At 42.5% G+C, this 20,814-nt stretch overlaps 1 protein-coding gene across 1 annotated transcript in view; it reads right to left on the reverse strand.

The window, feature by feature from the left end:
* Positions 1 to 3,480: 3,480 nt before the first annotated feature.
* FGF10 (fibroblast growth factor 10) overlaps positions 3,481 to 20,814 on the reverse strand; it is a 131,276-nt gene continuing 113,942 nt past the window's right edge. Inside the window, exons 2-3 of the mRNA XM_053303855.1 lie at positions 10,602 to 10,705; positions 3,481 to 6,470 (exon numbers count right to left, since the gene is read on the reverse strand). Of these exons, the coding sequence (XP_053159830.1) occupies positions 6,252 to 6,470; positions 10,602 to 10,705 (323 nt within the window). The 3' untranslated portion in view covers positions 3,481 to 6,251. The remainder of the gene's footprint in view (positions 6,471 to 10,601; positions 10,706 to 20,814) is intronic.

Below are 20,814 nucleotides of genomic sequence, written 5' to 3' on the forward strand. Positions count from 1 at the left end.
TAAAATAATTAATTCAAAGTACAGGAGCATAAAATATTATGCCTATATTGTCTGATACTTAGCTGTAAAGCTGCAATCTGGTGGATGGAGGGGCAGGAAATATTTTGGGGGAGTACCCACTACCCACTGCTGCCCCTTGGAGTCATCCCTGTTTGACAGATACAGTTTCCGGTTCTTCTTTCAAGTGGACATATCCACACTCTTGTATAAGGGTGTGGATATTTTGTAACATAGGAATAGCCGTAGCAACACATTGTTCACCCTGATAAATTTGTTTGGTTCAGCTTCCAACATACATACCAGGATTAAAAACAACAGCAACAAACACCAACAGACCCATTTCCATATTAACCAGGGCATAATCTGAGGAGAAATGATGCTGCCACCTTGCTGAAGCAAAACAGACCTGTCTGGTGAGTGCATGGATGGAAGACTGTTGGGAGATCCCATGCAGACCAGCTTGAGTTCCTCATGGAAGGAAGGTAGGGAAAAACACCACTGTAAAGAGCACATCTTTGTACCCTAGACTGGAACTACCACATCAGGCTTCTTCCAGTTTTCTTTTGCATTTATCACACAGCACAGTGTCATGGGAGCAAAACAAAGACAAGAACCATTCTTTAGTTTCAGAATTTTATTAATTTTTATTATTTAAATATACTGTACATGTTGTTCAACCTTTTTTTAAAAAAAACACACACCATACAATAACCTTTATTTTTGTTCAGATTGTCCCATTTTTTATGACAGAGACAGAAAAACACTTAAACACTTATCTACCGGGAACACTGCTGGCATAAGCCCCATTGAAAGGAACCAGAGTTGCAAGAGAACTTAGGTTCATTTCAGTTAGTGCTGTGTGTGAGACGTTCCCCTGCGGATTGTGCCTGTGTTTTTTTTTTTCAGAGCAATATTACTCTGGGAAACCAACTGCAGCTTGTTCTTGCTACAGTGGGTACCAAAGCACGTCAGTTGCGCAGAGCCATTATCTTGCCTTTGGCAGCTTTATGTCATCCTCAGGACACCTAGAGGGTGGTTTCACACATAACAGTGGCAAGTAAGTACAGAAGATGTGCTGTTTGTCCTTAGATGCATGCTACGGCCGATGTTTCCATGATGTGCGAAGACAGATATATGTTGGGCGAATGTCAAGTTACCTACTTCAACACAACATTCTTAACCAATATTCGAAGTTGGCTTGACAATGTCAGGCTGAGGTAACCAACATTCTCTGCCCAACATTTCTGGCTTTACACCTCATGGAAATGGCAGTAGTAGTTAAAGCACATACCCGGTGGCAACCAGTCTCTCTCTTGTACTTACATGCTTCCATTAGTTACATGTGAAGCCACCCAAAGAGTTTTCACTCAAAGCAAAATTTGAAGTGAATTTAAAGCTTTGTCCTCCAAGCAAAATGCCCGAGGAACTTCAAGGTGAGCCAAATGAGTTTTGAAAAAAACAAATAATTTTTTATCAGAAAAATTCAAATGGAATGTGGAGGTTCTTTTTTGAGTGAAAGTATAGAGGGATTTTAAAGGAAATAAGGACTGCAAAATTTCTGATAAAGTGAAAATTTCAAAGTTTTTTTGTTGATTTCACACTTCCTTATTCCATTTCTATTTACTTTTGGGGTGGGGTTGAGGGAAGAAGTTTGATTTATTTATTTTGTTTGTTTCCTGGCCTCTGCAAGCAGCAGTAGTGTTTTTTTTGATTTTTTTTTTTGCAAGAAGCCTTTTAAAGCATTCTGAAATCCTATAATTATGACTGTTTACACATCCCCTCCCCCCTGACCCTGAAGCAACGTTAATGGTTCTGTGAAATGAGAACCTCGTTTGTACCATAGATGCTGTTAAGAATGATCATCCAGTACTTTATTTGCCAAGCAAACATTTAATTTTTGTTGCGGGTGGTCCATTATGCCTTGTCAGATGCAATTATCACTTTGAAAAAAACCAAATGTAACACAAGGAAAGCTCTGTCCTGATAGGACAACTAGCACTTTCTTATTCAGCCTCAGGTTACCATATTTATCTCCAACATCCAAAACCCCCTGATTCCAGGTAGTTTTACATGTTTTTAAAAAACATTTTGATCATTCATGAGCAACATTAATGATTTACATTAACCACACTCTAAAATTCTGCATCATCAATCTGACTTTGAGCACTATCCAGTTTTCTCCTGGGCAAGACCCACTAGGATGACATGATCCCAGCTATGTAAGAGCACTACTGTGCACCCATTCATTTCACTGGAGTATGTGCAGGAGAATTCCGTGGTGGATCATGCCCTTTTTGTTTAACGCAAGCATTAAAAAAAAAATTTTTTTTAAGGGTTAGAACAGTTCTTCAACTTGGCTCCCCAGATGTCCCATCATCCCCAGGGATAATGGCACGCCAAGAACATCTGGGGAACCAAGTTTGAGAATCCCTGGATTAGGAAATGTAGTCCGATTATTTCATCCTTCCGGGAGAAAACTCTAGGGGCAATCCATCTAGCATAGACACAATGTTGCATAAAGGATTAGCAGCATAGGGCCCAATCAAGCACTGCTGCCTCTTCTCATGAGGGATCTCAAGACACTTGCACCAGGTAAGAGCTGAATGACCATAGGGTGCCATGCATGGAACTCCTATTTACAATAGTTTTCCAGCTACTGCAATCAGATATGCCATAGTGGAGAGAACAGCTGAGCTCTATTAGTTCATACCAGCAGTTCTCACACCTTTGAGAAGTTTGAGAACCCTTGCCCTATGCTGATCTCTCCCATAGTCCACCCTGTGCTATGATGGACTGTGCCCTCAGGTTTTCCCCTTTTCATAGTCCTGGTTGGGAAGTTCTGGTTTTACAGAGACTCTGATAACTTAACAGATCACAAAATTATCAGCTTTGGTCAAGGTCATGCATTAGTATATATATATATATATATATATATATATATATATATATATATATATATATATATATAAAAGGGACACAATTTGCTGATCTCTCCTTTGTACCAAACTGCTATTTCCAAATAATAAAGACAGAACTGATTTATTTTGTGACATGAAATATCAAAGACAAAACTGCAGCATCAGTATAATCCCTTAAAGTATTTTGAACAAAATTAATACTTAACACTACTTCTGTTTCCCACTACAGACACTGCAAAGAAGACATACACATTTATTCATTTATTCAGTGGAATACAATGTGAAGAGAGTGGTACATGTTGGCTTGATGTACAGGTTTCTACTTAACTTGCTCTAACAAAATGAATCTCATTATGGTTATATTGATGATCTATCCACAGCGTTCTAATGTTAAAGAAAAAAAGTAAAACAAAATCATATAGGCTTCTTTTTCAGATTGAACAAAGTTGATAGTATATTGAACTGAAAACTGCATTTACTCAGTGAAAGCTGTGAGAATAGGAGCACTCCATAAAAATGTGCTCTGTACTGCATTTTAGAGCCATTGTATACTATTGTGTGATAAATGAAGAACATAGATGTTTCTTTCAGATTGGTTCTCAAAAGTTATATACACGTATGGATAATAGTGGCTGCAATCCTCAAATCACGTATTTCAGAGTAGATCTTTCCACTTCAGTGTGATTACCGTTAGATGATAATAGAACAGGCAGTTTTCTATTTACTGTAACTTGCTCTAACAAAATTAATCTCATTATGGTTATATTGATGATCTTCCACAGCTTTCTAATGTTAAAGGAAAAAAAAGATTAAAATAAAAGTTTTTCCCCAAGACCAAACAGAGTTGATGGTATATTTATCTGAAGACAGTGGCTGCAATCAAGTCATTTACTTCAGAGTAGATCTGTTCACTTCAGTGTGATTATTGTACACAGTGTTAGTTAGAGTGGCTGAGGATGACAGGGTAACCTATCTTGTCTGTGTGGGCTACAAAATGTTAGTTCAAGAGGGCAGAATGCCCAATCTATAAAAAAAGGAGGATAAATGGTAAAACTGTTTCTGAACTGTACCACCTCAGAAAGCAAGGGAAGTGCATACTTGAATGCTCTCCCTTAAAAAAAAAAAGTCCCTAAACATAGAACTAATATTTGAGGGAGAAGGCTTGGCTGAACCTATCTCTGTGATTTTATATACAGGGAGCATAAAAAAACAGCATACAGGGAGACATTCACTAATGTGATTTCCCCCTTTCTGCAGCCTGAAGTGGAATAGTCAAGGAACAATTTTACCACATGGTCTGATGTCTGTGTGATTCAGGAACACTTCGAAGGGTTTCTCCGATGTCACTGTCTTCTGAGGTGGTTGACAACTGATTTTGCAATTGCCTCATATTGAGGCCACGGTAACTCTATTCACAGTGTACCCAAGTACAGAATCCTCAGTTTTTCTAATATCTGAAGAGGGCTTTGGACCCGCTGATACAACCCTGATATTTAGGGACTGTTCTATAAGTAAGGGTTTTTTAAAGGTGACCAGCACATATGTTTAGCTGTTTTGAGTCATTTCTCTGCAGGTTCTCTAAAGCAAAGGGGTTGAGGAGTGAAGACAGCATCTGATGAATGTATGCACATAATGCTGACTCCAATCCTGCATCTTCAATTAAGGAAATATGCCCAGTTGCTTTAGTTTTTTAACAAGATCTAGTATTTCTTTTGCCATTTGACATCAGTGAGGTGCCTACTGCATTTTAAGCTCATCCAAAGGGCTTTGGCATAACACAAAAGAAGCCATGCTTCTCTTCAGGGAAACTTCAGCATTTTCCCAACAGAAAAATATGTGAGCTGCCACACGCACATCTCTCCATGAATAGGAATTGCACATGTTCCTGGTCAGTATGTGGCACTAGAAGAACAATTCACGTCCACTTATTTTCCCTCATCTCCTGTGTAACATTTGAAACTACCCAGAAGTTATTCAGATCAAGGTTGCAATTATTGAAACCACTTAGATGGTCACCAGGGCTATGCTGCAGGCATTTGATCTCAGTCAAAAGTTAGTAGGATCTGGCTCTCTGTGTGTGTGTGTGTGTGTGATACTTTTTTTAGGGGAGAGGGAAGGAGACACATTCTGTCTTTGCATATCACCAGCTCCATAGACTTAGCTCCATAGTTATTTCAGCTTTAATATGGAAGGGTATAATTATCCCACCAATATGTAGCACGGTTGGATGCATTCATGATTATGCTCCCCAAACCCCTGCTGAACAACTCCAACTAAATCTCAACATCTTTGGGATCAGTAATTTAATCAAAATAAAATGGAGATGAATGCACATCTGAGTACCAGTTCAACTCTGTCAATTTCAAAACAGCAGCAAGATTCTTCAGATGACGCATGGCGGGAAGTTTTGTTCCTGTGGGAGGAAAAGGCATCAAGGATGCTGACAAAACCACACACAGTTCACGTTGCAATTCCCTATGCATATCTGATCTTATTGATTTTAAGTGCAAAATTAAAAAGAAACCCAGTTTCCAAGAGGAAAAAAAGGAAGAAAAAGACAAACCATAAACCACAATCCTACATTTTCTTTTAAACCTTGTCCACTTCCTACTCTCAGACACTTGCGTGAGCTTTCGACATCTGACGGTCAATCTTGGTATAAAATATTGAAAGAAGAGAAGAACACTTATGCAACAGGGAGCAACTGAGAAAATCCTTCAAACAAAAAAAAGGAGAAGAAACATATTTAACATCCTATTAAATAAATAACTTAGGGAGAAATACAAGGCATGGCGTTAGCATACAAAGGGAGACCATACTGTTTATTTTGTTAGAACAGTTTTACTCTAGTGTGCTTATATTTCTTAATCCTATTCATTTATTTCACAAGACCATTCCAGAATTTTCTTTATTTCTGCGTATGATCCACGTGCTTCCAGTAAATGTTTGCGTGCCTAACTTGTTCATTGGATCATTAGGCTGGAATGAGCAATGAAGGTCTTTGATACGAGTTAGTATTCCATAAATAACTTTCCCCGAACATCATTCAATACATTGTCTCATGTTCTTTAAGTTCTATTGCAGAGATAAAAAATAATATTAATAATAATTTGTTCACTGGAAAGAGCTCCCTTCCCATCTGATCCAGCTTGTGTCTTGATTATAAGATATGACACAGAACCAATTAGGAATACTTCATGTGCCATCAGAGAATATAAAACCTTCAAAGGCTTCCCCTCTTTTCAATCAGACAGACGTCTGCACTGTTTCTGCTTTTCCTCTTCAAGAGGATTACCAAATATTCCTGACAAATGATCTTTGGTTCAATTGCTATCAATAGAACATGTCCTTCATCTGTGGCTCAACGACCATGGGGAGAAAGTGAGCGGTGGTGTTTTTCCTCCTCGTTTTCTGTCCTTTCCTTGTGGCTCCTCTTCCATTCAAGGCCACAAACATTTGCTTTCCATTGTTCTTCCAAAAGAATGATGCGTATGTATTATATCCATTTTCTTCTATTCTTTCCTTTAGTTTACAGTCATTATTAAACTCTTTCTGTTTGGAAAGAAAAACACACAGGGAAAAACACACAAAATGTCAGCAAAAGTCTGACATTCTGCTATTGGGAAAATGCACTTAAATTAATTTTAAAAAACAGTAAGTAAGTAAGTAAGTAAGTAAATAAATAAATAAATTTGGCTTTAAAAAGAAGAAGCAGCATAAGCATGCATCTAATACTATATGAGCAAACCATTCACACTTAATGGAATATGTGTGTATTTTGTATCCACCTTTTAAAGTGCCATGTTTAGGGAGCAAAATTAAGGGCAAATAATCCCTAAAGATCATCCATGGATAGTTGTAAGCTGCCTCCAACTCTAGGAGCTGGGATATGCAAATATTTATTTATTTTATATTTTATATATCGCCTTTCATAAAACCTATCCCAAGGTGGTTGAATATTGAATAAATCAATATACACTAGCTTTAGACTAGGTTGTTGACTAGTTTACACTAGTTTTAGTTAGACTTGGGGTCCCAGAGCATGGTCAGAGGGCACATGATATAGCCCCCTTGCTGAAGCTAAGCAGGTCTTGGTGCCTGTTTAGTGCCTGGATGGAAAACCCATATATGCCACCTCTGGGGATGGGCCATAGCTCAGTGGCTGAACTGGGCCAAACCAGTTTGACCTGTTTCTAGTGCATGAACTGAACCATCAGCTGCTACCACCTCCAAAGAACCATGCTGCCACTGCCTGCCCACCCTACTCACCCCTTTTCAAGCCCATAGGGTTCCCAATTTGCTTATAAAGGGGAATCCTTACCAGCTTCCCCTTTGCAAGCATGTAGAATGGTCGAACTGGGCCAAACTGGTTCGATCCGAACTGGTTCAATCCTAATTGGGCCTGGTTCAGCTTGAACTTGGAACGGGCCCCCTTTCTGGTCAATTTGAATCGGTTCCACACATCCATATTCCCTGTCCCAAACGGACTCACAAGGGCAGTTCACATGACTGAAATTAGGGTAGAAGAAGCCTCTTACCCTAATTTGCAAGCTGATCATGCTTCCGATTTTCGATTGTGTGTCCATGAAAAAAAAAGGTTTGGGGCTGGGAGTTTGTTCTGAAGCTGGGGATGGAATCTGAGTGGGGTGTGCTTTTCCTACCTAGATGTGGCTTAACTCATGATCAAGTTCTCAGCATCTGACCTTATTTTCCACGGACACATGATCAGAAATGGCGAGTGTACACAGCTTCCAAATTAGGTAGGGGGCTTCTTCTACCCTAATGTTCACTGTGTGAACTGCCCTACAATCTACAAAGAAACACAAGAGAGCCACCACTGGAAGACGCAATGCCATGTTGAATAGGGACAGTTGTTCTCCCTCCTGCTAAATAGAAGAGAGCTATTACATTTAATATTGCCTCTTACCCCAGTTAGTAGGGGTGAATGGATTTAGTAATAAAACTAGTTATCAACCCATGCTGCCCCTTTATTAAGAAAGCATTACACTATGCCCAATTGCCTTCCAGTTCTCATCAACATATGGCAAATATGTAGCTTCAGTGTACTTATAATTTGATTCCTCTGACCTGGTGTGTGTGTGTGTGTGTGTGTGTGTGTGTGTGTGTGTGTGTGTGTATTTAACTTAAAGAATCCAAGTGTGGTTTAGAGTTCAGACTTGCATTCCCTGGACACAGATGTACGTGGCAAATACTTAAGCATAATTCTATGACAAGTCTATTGGCCAGCAAATCTATAAACTGATTTTGCCATTACTACACATTAGCACATGTTCTGCACATGGCCCATATCTTATTGAAAAACTATGCTGGAAATGTTTGAGAGCATTTCTCAGGAACAATTTATTGAGGCTATTTTTCAAATCCATCTGCTTATAAAAAGCCAAACTGCTCTACCATATCAGCATGAGACTAAGCATAGGAGGTCTTCTTGGGAATGAAAATTCAAACTATGCATTCTGGAAGACTTGATGAAACAACCTTCATCATGGATTTAGAGTTCAGGCACAAAACGTTCTGCATACCAGAGACAAAGGGGATTTTTTTTTTAAACATGTTGATTTTTAAAAAATCCCTAGCAGAACCATGAGAGTGTGGACCCTGTACTTCATGCTGCTAAATACTAAACTAAATATGTAGTTTTCAGAGGTCCTGCTGCTCCTAACAGCAACATCATGCGCGAGGCATCCTGGGACTTCCAGGGACCAGGTGGCCCCTGATCCCCACTGACCCTACTGGCTCCATGATGGAGCTGGTAATCATGTGGGCGGCCAATCTGGCCCAGTAAGCCCAGTAAGGCTCTGCACACCAATTGTGTGTAGAGCCTCTCTATGTTAAAAGGAATGGAAAACACAATGGAAACACAACGATGTTTTCATTGGCACACGTAGTTCCACCCCGATAAGTCTATTCTTGTGTAAATGGGTGTTCAGTACCATTAGGAGGGCTGCAGATGTTTAAAGGCTGATATTGGAGACCAAAACATCTGTGAAGTCAATTCATTCATGCAATCAAAAACTGTGTTCTACCCAGGTTTGGGAGCGGTGTGTGCTCCTAGTTTTCGACTACGTGGAATCTGGGTAGAAATGATTGTGTGGAAGCAAGCTAGGAGGAAAAGCTACTTAGGTTTTCCTCCTACCTTGCTTCCACACAACCATTTCTACCCAGGTTTTCCTCTTACCACCCAATTCCACACAACTGACAACTGGGAGCAAACACAGCTCCCAAACCCCTTTAGAACACAGTTTTTGATTGTGTGAATGACCTCAGTGCTAGGTTATGGGCTGATGCCAAATTTATTTTAGCATGTGTAGGTGAATCTTGAATTGATCAAAATCCAATAATACAGAGGAGGAAAAAAAAGTTGCCTTTACAATGGAGCACCTGCAGTGTAGTGCCAAAACACAAATTAGGGTGAAATGGTACCAGAAAAATAAGAATCAAAGTGATAGAACATACATCTGAAATTCCATAACAGATTTTGAAAGCATTTCTTTTTAATAACACAGCTGCCCTAATAGTTTTAGCTTTATTGAAAATTTCATAATGTGGCTTCCAGGCTTGCTAGCTACTGGATGACAGGTATTTATTTTTATGGGCAGCAATGAAGTTTAAATACTGTTATACTTTCTGGTGATTTAATCAAGGAAGCAAATATAAATATTTTTTGAAATGATGAACTCATTTTTCAAGAATTAGACCAAGTGCCTACAAGACAGAGTGGGTAGTTCAAATGCCAAGTCATGGTTTATTGCACTGAAAGGGCAATTTGGTTCCAGCTGGGCAGGTGATCAGATTGGGAGGGACCAGTCAGAGTTTCAACTAGTAATGGGGCTAGCAGGTGTGACAGCCTAGGAGGAAGCAGGAAGAAAATGGTAGATCTTGTGATCCTAGTAGAGTAGCAGACTTCGGACTAGGGTGGCCAGATGGAAAAAGAGGACTGGATTCCTGTACCTTTAACAGATGCACAGAAAAGGAAATTTCAGCGTCATGCAGGCAGTAGCGGCTGGTGCGGGTGCCGCCAGGGGTGGGTGGGATGGGGGTGGCAAGAGGCACATTTAAGCGTAAATCAGTGCTTAGTGAAATCAGGGCCGGGAAAGCAGGTGGAAATCAGGTGCAGCCCAGCACCCCTTGTAGAGGGGAATTGGCTCTGCCACTCACATGGCCTCCACACATGCATGGAAGCCACTTGCTGGCCACACAAATGGCCTCCATCAGGTGAGTGGCGGAGCTGATTCCCTATCACAGGAGGTGCTGGGCGCTGTGCCGCTGCTCAAAGCAGCTTTCAGGTGTGGTGGTAGTGGAGGTAAGCACCTACGAATTTACACTGAAAGGTGTCTCTCATCCCCCCACCCCCAGCAGCTCCTGTACCGGCTGCTACTGCAGGCAGGGAAAAAGAAAAGTTGCACCTGCTGAAACTCCCTCCTCGGTGCATCTATTAAAGGAACAGGACCCCTCTCCTCTTTTCCATCTGAACACCCTGCTTTGCACAGGAGCAAAGCTATATCAGCAAGTTCTGAAAAGTGAATAAGCAAAGCCCCTTACAGCACAGTTCCCTAGTCATGTTTACTCCCAATTAAGTCCTCCACAGGTCGGGGGGGAGGGACTGGATAAGCAATAGCATGAACAGCATCAGCTAGGAAAAAGACAAAGAAACATACTTACAGAACCATAGACTTTTCCGTTCTTGTTCATGGCTAGATAATAGTTGCTGTTAATGGATTTGACAGCCACAACTCCAATTTCCACTGATATTATCTCCAATATGCCTATAATGCAAAACAAGGAAAAGGAAAATGAGAGTGGCTCAGGTCTATGCATTTGAATCTCATCATTAAGCGGGGGAAGGAAAGAAAATTTTCTGGATATATGTGATCAAGATTGAGAATTAAAGTGAATCCTTTCAAGCCTCACTCAAATCCTGCTAATATTTAAAAGCAACCAACCAACCAGCTTCAGAAACTTTCACAGCAAGGATATACACCAATGTTGTTTCAATTACCATGTCTCCTTTCCTATCCCAGCATTTTCAACTCCATAAATATTTAAACAGCTCAACTCCTCTTAGCATAGATTTTCACTGAAATTTATCAAAAGAGACATCTGAACCACAGTATTAAATTAAATCTGTAGCATATGTCAATAGAACGGCAGATTCATCCCAACAGGCAGAAACAGTGGTAAGCACTTTATTCCTTACAGGGCATTTAGATAAAACTACATCTCTCTCATACAAAGGCGAGACACTCAGGTTTGGCAAGTGTGTCAACATTCTAGGGTCTGCTAAACTAAGCCCAATGTCCCACATTGCTTTGCTCTCTCAGATAACAGAAAAACGACTTTGGTCTGTTTGTAATAAAATGTGTTTAGCTTTCTCAGCCCTGAAACAACTAGGCTGAGGATGTGTGTGTCTTCAGTTTGCTCAAATGCATGAACAAAAAGCAGAAGATCCCTGCTTCATCCACCACTGCCATATATTGGACAGCCCTCCTCTCTCCCCAAGCACCCATTCACTTGATCATTGGGATAACAGTGGCTGACCGAAACATGATAGCATGTGCTTCATAGCCAACTGGTCACTCATGCAGCCCCTGGCATGTGAAGGATTGAGGTTTAGTGTGTCACCACAAGCCTACATTACTAATGCTGTGTGAAAAATTTAATACCATAGAAGACAAAGATATCAATGAATACAGGTCCAAATTAGCATTTTAATATCAGCCAATCACCAAGTCCATATGCAGTTCCATCTGTTCCTTCCCTATGGAGAAAGGAGCCTAGACTATGTTTGCATTCGCACGTAACATGAAACCAGAGGTTGCAGAACCTGCGGTTAATTTTTCTAAACATGAATCTCATTGCAGATGTTTGACCCAACTGCAGTCTGGCAACCTCTGTTTTCAGGGCAGGGGAGCCCCTTCCTCTTTCTGGACTGCCGAGGCTGTATCCTAGCAAGTTCTGTAGCGCTCTGTCACCAGATGGTGGGCAAAGCGTCAGCACATCTCCAGGGTGGCCATGAACTTCAAGGGGGTGTGCCGAGCATGATCACACCTTTTTGGAATGCTCTGTCCGCCCTCAGCTAGCCTCCCCTCAGCTGGGAAAGAGCATTAAAATTAGGGAAGTGCTTGAACCATTTCTGTGCCTCCATTTTGAGGCACCAAAATGCTTTGAGCTGCCCCAGCCGAATTGTTTTGATGGGGGTGAGCAGGTCACTTTAACAGGAGGAAGGCAAGTCTTACCTGCCCCTCCGTTGCTCCTCCACCACCCCAGCATGGCACTGTTCCTATTGAGCAGCTGGGCTGTTTGTCTGGAAAAGCCATGCTCCCTGGCTGCATCTTGGGAGCAGGAAGTTCCCTCTTCCCAGCAGACTGTGGACATCGTCAAAAAGGAAATGGTGTCTGAACATTTGCAGATGCCATCTTGAGTGGTCAGCAACACCATGCTGAGCACTCAAGATGGTGTCCGCATATGCTCAGATGCCATCTCCTTCCCGAAGCTGCCCACATGATGCTGGGGTTAGGGAACTTCCTGTTCCCAAGCAAGTTGCAGCTGGGCAGTGTGGCTTTTCAAAACATGCAGCCCAGCTGCTTAACAGGAACAGTGCCATGCTGGGGCAGTGGAGGAGCAATGGAGGGGCAGGTAATGGGATGACACATGGCGGTGTCCCTGTTGCCATGCAACTGTTTTCTTAGATCAGAGACAGGGGGTGGGGCAAGTGCTTGGAGAGGCAGCCAGCGAGAAGCATTGTAGGCATGGAGCCTGGATGGGTCTGGGCCACCTTCTCTATGAGTACTGTTCCAGAAACTGCATGAAACCGTGGTTATGGTGGTGTCCACAACCAGACATACTCTTTGGATGCAATGCTGCCCCCAAACAACTTCAGGTTGTGGCTGCAAAACTCAGGTTGAAAGGTTGAAACTTTTGCCACAAAACTGTGGCTGCATGCATTCAGATGTTTACAAATTTCAACCTCTGCCCCATTTAATTGCAGTTTCACGTTATGTGTGAATGTGGCCTATGTTACCAACTCCCTAAGATAAGAAGACTCTGCTGAGCAGTTGAAAGGTTATTTCTATGGGCTGGCATCTCTAAGATCAGCCAGCTCTTGAGTCCATCTGTAGCTAGACTAGTTTTCACCTAGTTTCCTGTACCATTTAAATGACAAGCTGCTTTGAGAGACTGTCCTGGTTGAAAATTTGTTTTTATATTGTTTTAAGCCATTTTAAATGGTTGCTTGTTGCTTTTGTTTTTTGTTGTTGTACACCACCCAGAGCCTTTAGATAAGGCAGTATAGAAATGTAATAAGTAAGTAATTAAGTAAGTAAGTGAGGGCCACTCTAGCAAAAAACCTTCAACACGAGAGCCATTTCACATTGTGCTGACCTCTGCATAGTACTGCGCTTTTCTTCAGTGCTGGGAGGACCCTCTTAAGAGCTGTACAGTGAAAGTGCTGGGAAGGGTTACACTTCCCAGCACACTGTGCATGCCTTCCAACATAAGAATAGCCCTGCTGCAGCAGGCCCAAGGCCCATCCAGCATCCTCCCTCCCACAGTGGCCCACCAGATGCCTCTGAGAAGCATGGTAAGATGGTTCCAAGATGGTGCAGGGGATCAAGAGGGCTATGCCTCCCTTAAAGGAGCCTCCAGTGCTGGGCAAAGTGAAAAACTGCACGGTGCCAGGGGCACTGTGCAGAGTAGTCAGCTTCGGTGATGCTTCACACAGGCCCAACAATTAGTCAGAAGGCCACACTTATGGTTGATGGGGGGCACCCCAGGTTCCTGGACCTTGCAGTGAAGAACGTGGATATATATATATATGTAGACCACAGGCCTGTGACCATTTGCCCTTTGCCAGAAATACAGACTTCAGTGGGACTAACCATGTGGTTGAGTGCATGACCAAATCTTTCAGTTTTTTGTATCTGCACTAGCAGTTGACTATTAGAAGCTCTGCAAAGGCACTGTAACAGTCGTAAGCACCTTGCAACATGGCTTGGGTGTACCATGTGGAGAGACTGTGCACCAGCACTGCAGCCTCATAGGAAAATAGAAACATAGGAAGCTGCCATATACTGAGTCAGACCATAGGTCCATCTAGCTCAGTATTGTCTACATAGACTGGCAGCGGCTTCTCCAAGCTTGCAGGCAGGAATCTCTCTCAGCCCTATCTTGGAGATTCCAGGGATGGAACTTGGAATCTCCTGCTATTCCCAGAGTGGCTCCATCCCATAAGGGGAATATATTACAGTGCTCACACATCAAGTCTCCCATTCCTATGCAACCAGGGTGGACCCTCTTTAGCTAAGGCGACATCATGCTTTCTCCCACAAGACCAGCCTACCTCTAGCAGTTGGGAACAGTATGGAGGCCCTTCACACAACAGATTCGGTGAGCGTCTTTCAAACATTATGCCCTCCATATGGAGTTGCTGCCAAACAGAAGTGTTTCCTGACAGTCTCCATGTGGCTGCCATTATTTATTAGAGGTACTAAGATAGATGCTTGTGATGTTCAAATGCAAACAACAGAAGTTATCCAAATTGAACAGAAGAGATGTAATTTTACCATAGAGATGCTTACTTCTCCAGGAATTGGAGATGCATAATTTCCCCAGAAAATGACATAATTTTCTTCCTGACATAATCACATTATGCTTCACTTTCTGACAGAAATATCAGGTAGTGTTGTGCAGTCAGATCTGTCTGATAGGAATATTGGACCGATATGTCCACTATAGGCATTATTGGAAGGATTTCAGATACAACAGCAGGGAGGCCCGATAGTCAACATTCCAACCCAAATCCCTGCTGTTGTATTGGAAACCATTCTACTTCTGACATTTCTATTGGACCAAAACCAACCTGGCGGTCAGCTTGGGGAGACTTTCTCCCCAAACTGGCTCCGGGCTAGTTTTTAAGCCACCCCCCCCCAAAAAAAAACCTGGGGTGGGGTGAGGGGAAAGGGAGTACTCCACGAGGAACCCTCTAGCACTGTGGGTCACCCTTGGAGATTTACCTTTGCCCCACCTCCCAATTTTGGGGGTACAGTCCTTATAATCCACATTGAGAGACTTGAAGAGACTTTCTCTTCAAGCTAGCTCCTGACCTGGATTTGAGAGACTTCACCTCTGAAATCAAGGAGTGTGTGTGGTGGTGGTGGTGGTGGTGGTGGCAAAGGTAGTGCAATAATAATAGCAAATATATTTATAAAGCACCATGTACATTGATAATGCTGCAATTGTTGCTAATCTATTACTACTACTATTACAAATACTTATACACCACTTTTCAACAGAAGTTCTCAAAGGCATTTTTCATACAGGGCTTTTAAAGCCCTTTAGCACGCATCTCCTCCGGAATGGAGGAATGTGTGCGTCCACATATTGGGCATATTTACCCCAAAGTCCCTGCCAGCTATTGGGGAGCACTTCACACACAATTTAGGTTTTTCATTGAACGTTAGAGTGTAGCCTGATTTATACTGGGAGTAAAAAAAATCAACTTTTTGCCTTTTTTGAGGGGGGAGCAACTTCGATTCCGTAGGAAAGCCTCTCAGTAAAGCCTGCTGTGTGAAGAACACCAAAGAGGTTTACACTGAATGAATGAAAACAAACAAGATGATTCCCTGTCCCAAAAGGGATCACAATCGAAAAAGAACAAGGGAGACATCAGCAACAGCCACTGGAAAAATGCAATGCTGGGGTTGAATAGGGCCACTTGTTCTCCCCTTGCTAAGTTTAAGAGTATAGGTGCCTCTTTGCTCAAATAGCAGGGATAATCATACAAATTGATCCTAGCTAAACCACCTACTTTTTAATACTGTTCCTTAGTTGCCTAATAGCATAAAAACAAAGCAAAGGAAATCCAAAACTGATTTGTTTCAGCAATGCTATTGCATAGCTTTCCCAGTGATAGCAGATGTATGCAAGTGACTCTGCTTTTTACCCAAACAATAAAATATCATTTCTCACAATTTAGGCAATGATGTGGTTGACAGGAATGGGAACAGCCAAAACAATTTTTCTTCCCTTCTGCTACAGGATTTGTAAATCCAGTACCACGCCTGGAATTTGATCAAGATACAGGATTCAGCAATCCAAACAAAACACTATCACCAAGCTTTTGCTCCAAAGCCCTGCTGGCACCCAGTTGCGAAGATGTTGCTCTCAGCCAGGAAAAGTTCCCCTGTTCCTTACCCTGCTGGGGGTTGGCGCTGTGCTTGCACAGAAGCTGCACCAGCAGAGCTGTCCCTGAGGATCTCATGAAGAAACGTGTGGATTCATACCAAGGAGCTGCATAGGTAGAGCTGCCCCAGGGGAGGCCCAAGGTCTTGTGCTGCCTGGGGCAAGGGGCAAAATTCTGCCTTGCCCCATGCCTCTAGTGGGGGCCAGCCCCATTTCCTAACCAACCCTTGCAAACTCTGAAAGTGGCACAGAGGGTGGGGAGGGGGGAAGATTGCCCATAGCCTTCTCTCCTCTCTTCTTGCTCTTTGTAGATCTGCAAGGGTCAGATTGGCCCAAAGATCTGTGCCGATGGCAAAGGTGGGAAGCATCTTTACACCCCGCTTGAATCACAACAATCTGCTGCTCCTTATGTGCAAGAAGCACCAGGTTCTATGTGTTGGGAATTCTCTCTGGTAGGAGAAACCCCTTTTCATTATAGCAGAGTGCACAGAGGCACAACACAGTGGAATTTGGTTAGGCATGCGTGTATGCTAAGAGTAAAGTAACTTGCAGCCAGTTCATAGTTTCAAATCAATATAAATGGTATTTATTAGAGAACTCCATTCAAGATAGGAAAGTGAGGAGTTGGGATCTCTAATCTGTCTATCTAGCAGGATGCAGTTGGATTCTGCATCTCTGCACACATGGTGCAGGGGAGAGGAGCTTGCATGTTGCAAGGTAGAAGGAACAGGAAGAGAAGGGAGGGAGAGAGGAAGTGCAAAGCAGGAAGGAAGTTAGTCCCTAAGAGTAGCAATCTACATTCCAAAGGGATAGTGTCAGAGCAGTAGAGAAGGGATGACCAATGTCTTGACCCTCTAGCCTCTGACCCTCTGACTCACTAGTCTGTCCTCCACTGTCATTGAGACAAGAAACAGCGCAAAGTCCTTCACTTCCAACACTGTGTAAGCCATGTAAGGATACTTGCAGTTGCACAATAATTGTAGAACTGCAGTATGCCTCTATTATTTCAATGGGAACTTTGTGCAAGAGCACCATAGCACAACAGCACTCTTCCACAATCACTGTTTTTAGCACAACTAAACCATCTTCCTTTGCAGAGGTGCTCTTACTCCTGCACTTTGGGGTCAAAGTCCAGGGTCTCCAAGCCCCTGCCCCCCCAATCCCTTTTAGTCTATCTTGGGAGGTGTGGTCACCCGGCAGAGCATGATGATACTTAATTTGCAGGGGGCGGGGCTCCAAAGGCCTTTAGGTCCAGGCTCCAAAAGTATCTAGGTGCACCTCTGTTCCTATGCCAGCGCAATGGTGTTCATTCTGCATGTGGCTCCTTGCTGTGGATGTCAGCCACTAAATACAATTTACATTACCTTTTCTAGTTAGAATCCAAAGTTAACTTATTCTTCAAAAAGGGCCCAATGCAAGATGGACTCTAGAGCCACTGCTTCACCACATTCATGGCAATGCTTCAGTGATCATGTACTGTGAAGTCCATCACATGCTGAATTCTTACAGACAGACTGGTGCCATTTGATTTCCAACTTGTGGAAACTGCAGATGCCAAGACAGCTTGGAGAAGGAGGAGAAGAAAACAATTCTGTCCGTCTGAATCTATCTTTGGTTAAGACAGAGGCACTGGTGAGGCTGATGATTTGCAGTGAGAGTCTCTGTTGTAATCAAAGCAATAACAGCTCTTTTTGCATATAGTGGGGATGGATACCACTGCAGCTTAGTCCTGGCATCTTATCCTGGTCATGATTGACATGGTTTTGGTCGTCTACTTGTTAGACAGCAATGAGGAAGAACACAAGCTATTATTTCATGAGGACATATTTGTTTGTTGTGGCTTCTGTTGCAATGTTGGGTTGCGTTAACTAGCATTTTCAGGGAATTTTATTAGTTTATGCTCAAATGACAAAATTGAATTATATTTTTATCATATTATACTTGCATGGATTGCAACACATTAAAAAATGCAGCTCTGTTGACCAATAATGTATCATCTTTACAATGCAGAATGTTTCCAAAACTGTTTTGATACTGTGTGGAACTGGATAGCACATTTTAAAAGTATGAAATTGGCAAGTGTTGTCTATTGGAATGATTCAGCAATCTATTTTGCTTTGATACGGTAGCTGAGCCAACGGACTGCATTTCCGTAGAATATATCACAATGCAACACATTTTTCTAGTAAGATTCAGCCATATTCTCATATTAATCCATTATGTCCACATTTAGGAAGCCCAGCAAAACTCACTAGAACTGAAAATATCAGATTTACGCTATATACCACAGGAATGAAACTGGATGCATTCCGTTATGCTTCTTCTAATAAAACCAAATACAGTGTGATTTTTTTTTAAAGTTGCTGAAACAAATTCTGCACCTTCATATCATTGCAACATTGTTTCATTGCACAAGCCTGGGAGAACAGCCATAATTCAATATAGGACACCTAGTATTTTTTAAAAGTTATTTAATTGCCTACAACATTAATTAAAAAATTGTATAAACTTTAAGTGAGCTGAATTGTACTTCTCAGTTATCCCAGTACCTTCATACTCATTGGCCAGAAGACTGGAAGATGGAAGGTTTATTTCGTACTGTGCAATTGTGTAGAATATTATACCTTTGTTTTCTATATATATACTGTATCTCCACTGAGGTTATAATAGCGGAGACCTGGTCTACATGTGCAGTATAATGAACCAGGAATAAAGTGGTAGAGTTCTAAGGAGGTAGCACAGAGAGTAGCATTTCATACTAGAAGTGGGTATAGGCTTAGTACACCACATGCAAAATTCTGAATTCTACCACTTTGGACTACAGGTGTGTGTGAGTGTATGAGAGAGAGAGAGAGAGTTATATTTAGCCTGGTTAGGCTGCACGTGAGAACAACTAGGATCAGGCCTGATCCCAGTGGGGCAGCGCTGCCTAGCACAGTTTAAAAATCTGGCTTTTAGCCAGGGTTAAAGGCTTGAGCAGTCACCTTAAGTGGCACAGCGGGGAATGCTTGACTAACAAGCAGAAGGCTGCTGGTTCGAATCCCCGCTGGTATGGGGAACCCCTATATCGGGCAGCAGCAACATAGGGAGATGTTGAAAGACATCATTTCATACTGTGCAGGAGGGGGCAATGGTAAGGTAAAAAAGGTAAAGTGTGCCATCAAGTCGATTTTGACTCCTGGCACCCACAGAGCACTGTGGTTTTCTTCTGGTAGAATACAGAAGGGTCACCTTAAGTGGCACAATGGGGAAATGCTTGACTAACAAGCAGAAGGTTGACGGTTTGAATCCCTGCTGGTACTATATCGGGCAGCAGCAATATAGGGAGATTCTGATAGGCATAATCTCATACTGCACAGGAGATGGCAATGGTAAACCCCTCCTGTATTCTACCAAAGAAAACCACAGTGCTCTGTGGGTGCCAGGAGTCAAAATCAACTTGATGGCACACTTTACATTTTTTACCTTACCATTGCCTCCTCCCGCACAGTATGAGATGATGCCTTTCAACATCTCCCTATGTTGCTGCTGCCCGATACAGGTGTTCCCCATACCAGTGGCAACCTTCTGCTTGTTAGTCAAGCTGCTCCACTTCAGGTGACTGCTTTTAATGGCTTGAGCAAACCCTTAACATGAGCTCCAGGATCATGTGTTAGTTGAGGCTGCATTCATCAAACGCCCTCCCAGTTGTGTTAATGGCCCCTGTGTGTATTAAACTAGTGCACTGGGAAGAATGTTACACCAAACTCTTCTCTCTGATGTGCTACTTTACTACATGCAGGAATGTGGATTTTTTTAAAATTATTTTTTTAAAGGTTTTGTGAATTGTGGACGATGCAAGTCATTTAATGGTACTAGAGAAAGACAAGCTGTTCTGGTAGCTCCAGGTCTTAACACTCACATCAATTTCGGAGGATGAATACAACTGAAGGAAGCCCAGGCGGGTGCGTGGCTGGGGGAGTCAGTCATGTGACTTGCCTCTGGGGGGCCCCCAAGGCAGTGGGCCCAGAGACAACTGTCTCCCCTTGCCCTATTATAGTTACGCCCCTGGATCCCTCCCTTGCTTCCAGTTTGAAATGATGGAGTCCAGAATCCCCCCACAACAGTCCACCACCTCAAATCAGCTCTCAAAGTGTGCATCATCAGATATACAATCCTGTTTATCTACCCTGGTTGAAGGCAGTTTAACTACAGTGCTTTGATCAGGATTAGCTGGGAAATTTGTGTTCTCACAACCAACTCTACAGGGCTCAGCAATCCTGGTTAGCGCTTTAACCAGGATTGTCATGACTGGGAGAACACAGCCTAAATGGGTATAAAATAGAATTCACTGAAAGATCAGGAACCCAAACATGTTTTTAACGTACGCTCTTCATCACTGTCTTGTACCCTGGCACAATTAATTATGAACATAGGAAGCTGCCTTACATCAGTGGTCAGACCAGTGGTCCATCTAGCTCGGAATTGTTTACACCACCCTCTCCAAAGTTGCAGGCAGGAGTCTTTCCCAGCTGTACCTGGATATGTCAGGGAATGAACCTGGGACCTTCTGCATGCAAAGCAGATGCTCTACCGCTGAATTTTGACCTCGGCTCCAAGCCGTTTGTGTTCCATACTCCCACTGATGAACTCTTGTCCAAGGGCTCCCCAAATCCTGGAGACAGCTATGAAGAAAATGTTCCTGGGCTTGAGTGGT

The sequence above is a fragment of the Hemicordylus capensis genome, chromosome 2 (genome assembly GCF_027244095.1).
Source record: "Hemicordylus capensis ecotype Gifberg chromosome 2, rHemCap1.1.pri, whole genome shotgun sequence".
Lineage (NCBI taxonomy): Eukaryota > Metazoa > Chordata > Lepidosauria > Squamata > Cordylidae > Hemicordylus > Hemicordylus capensis.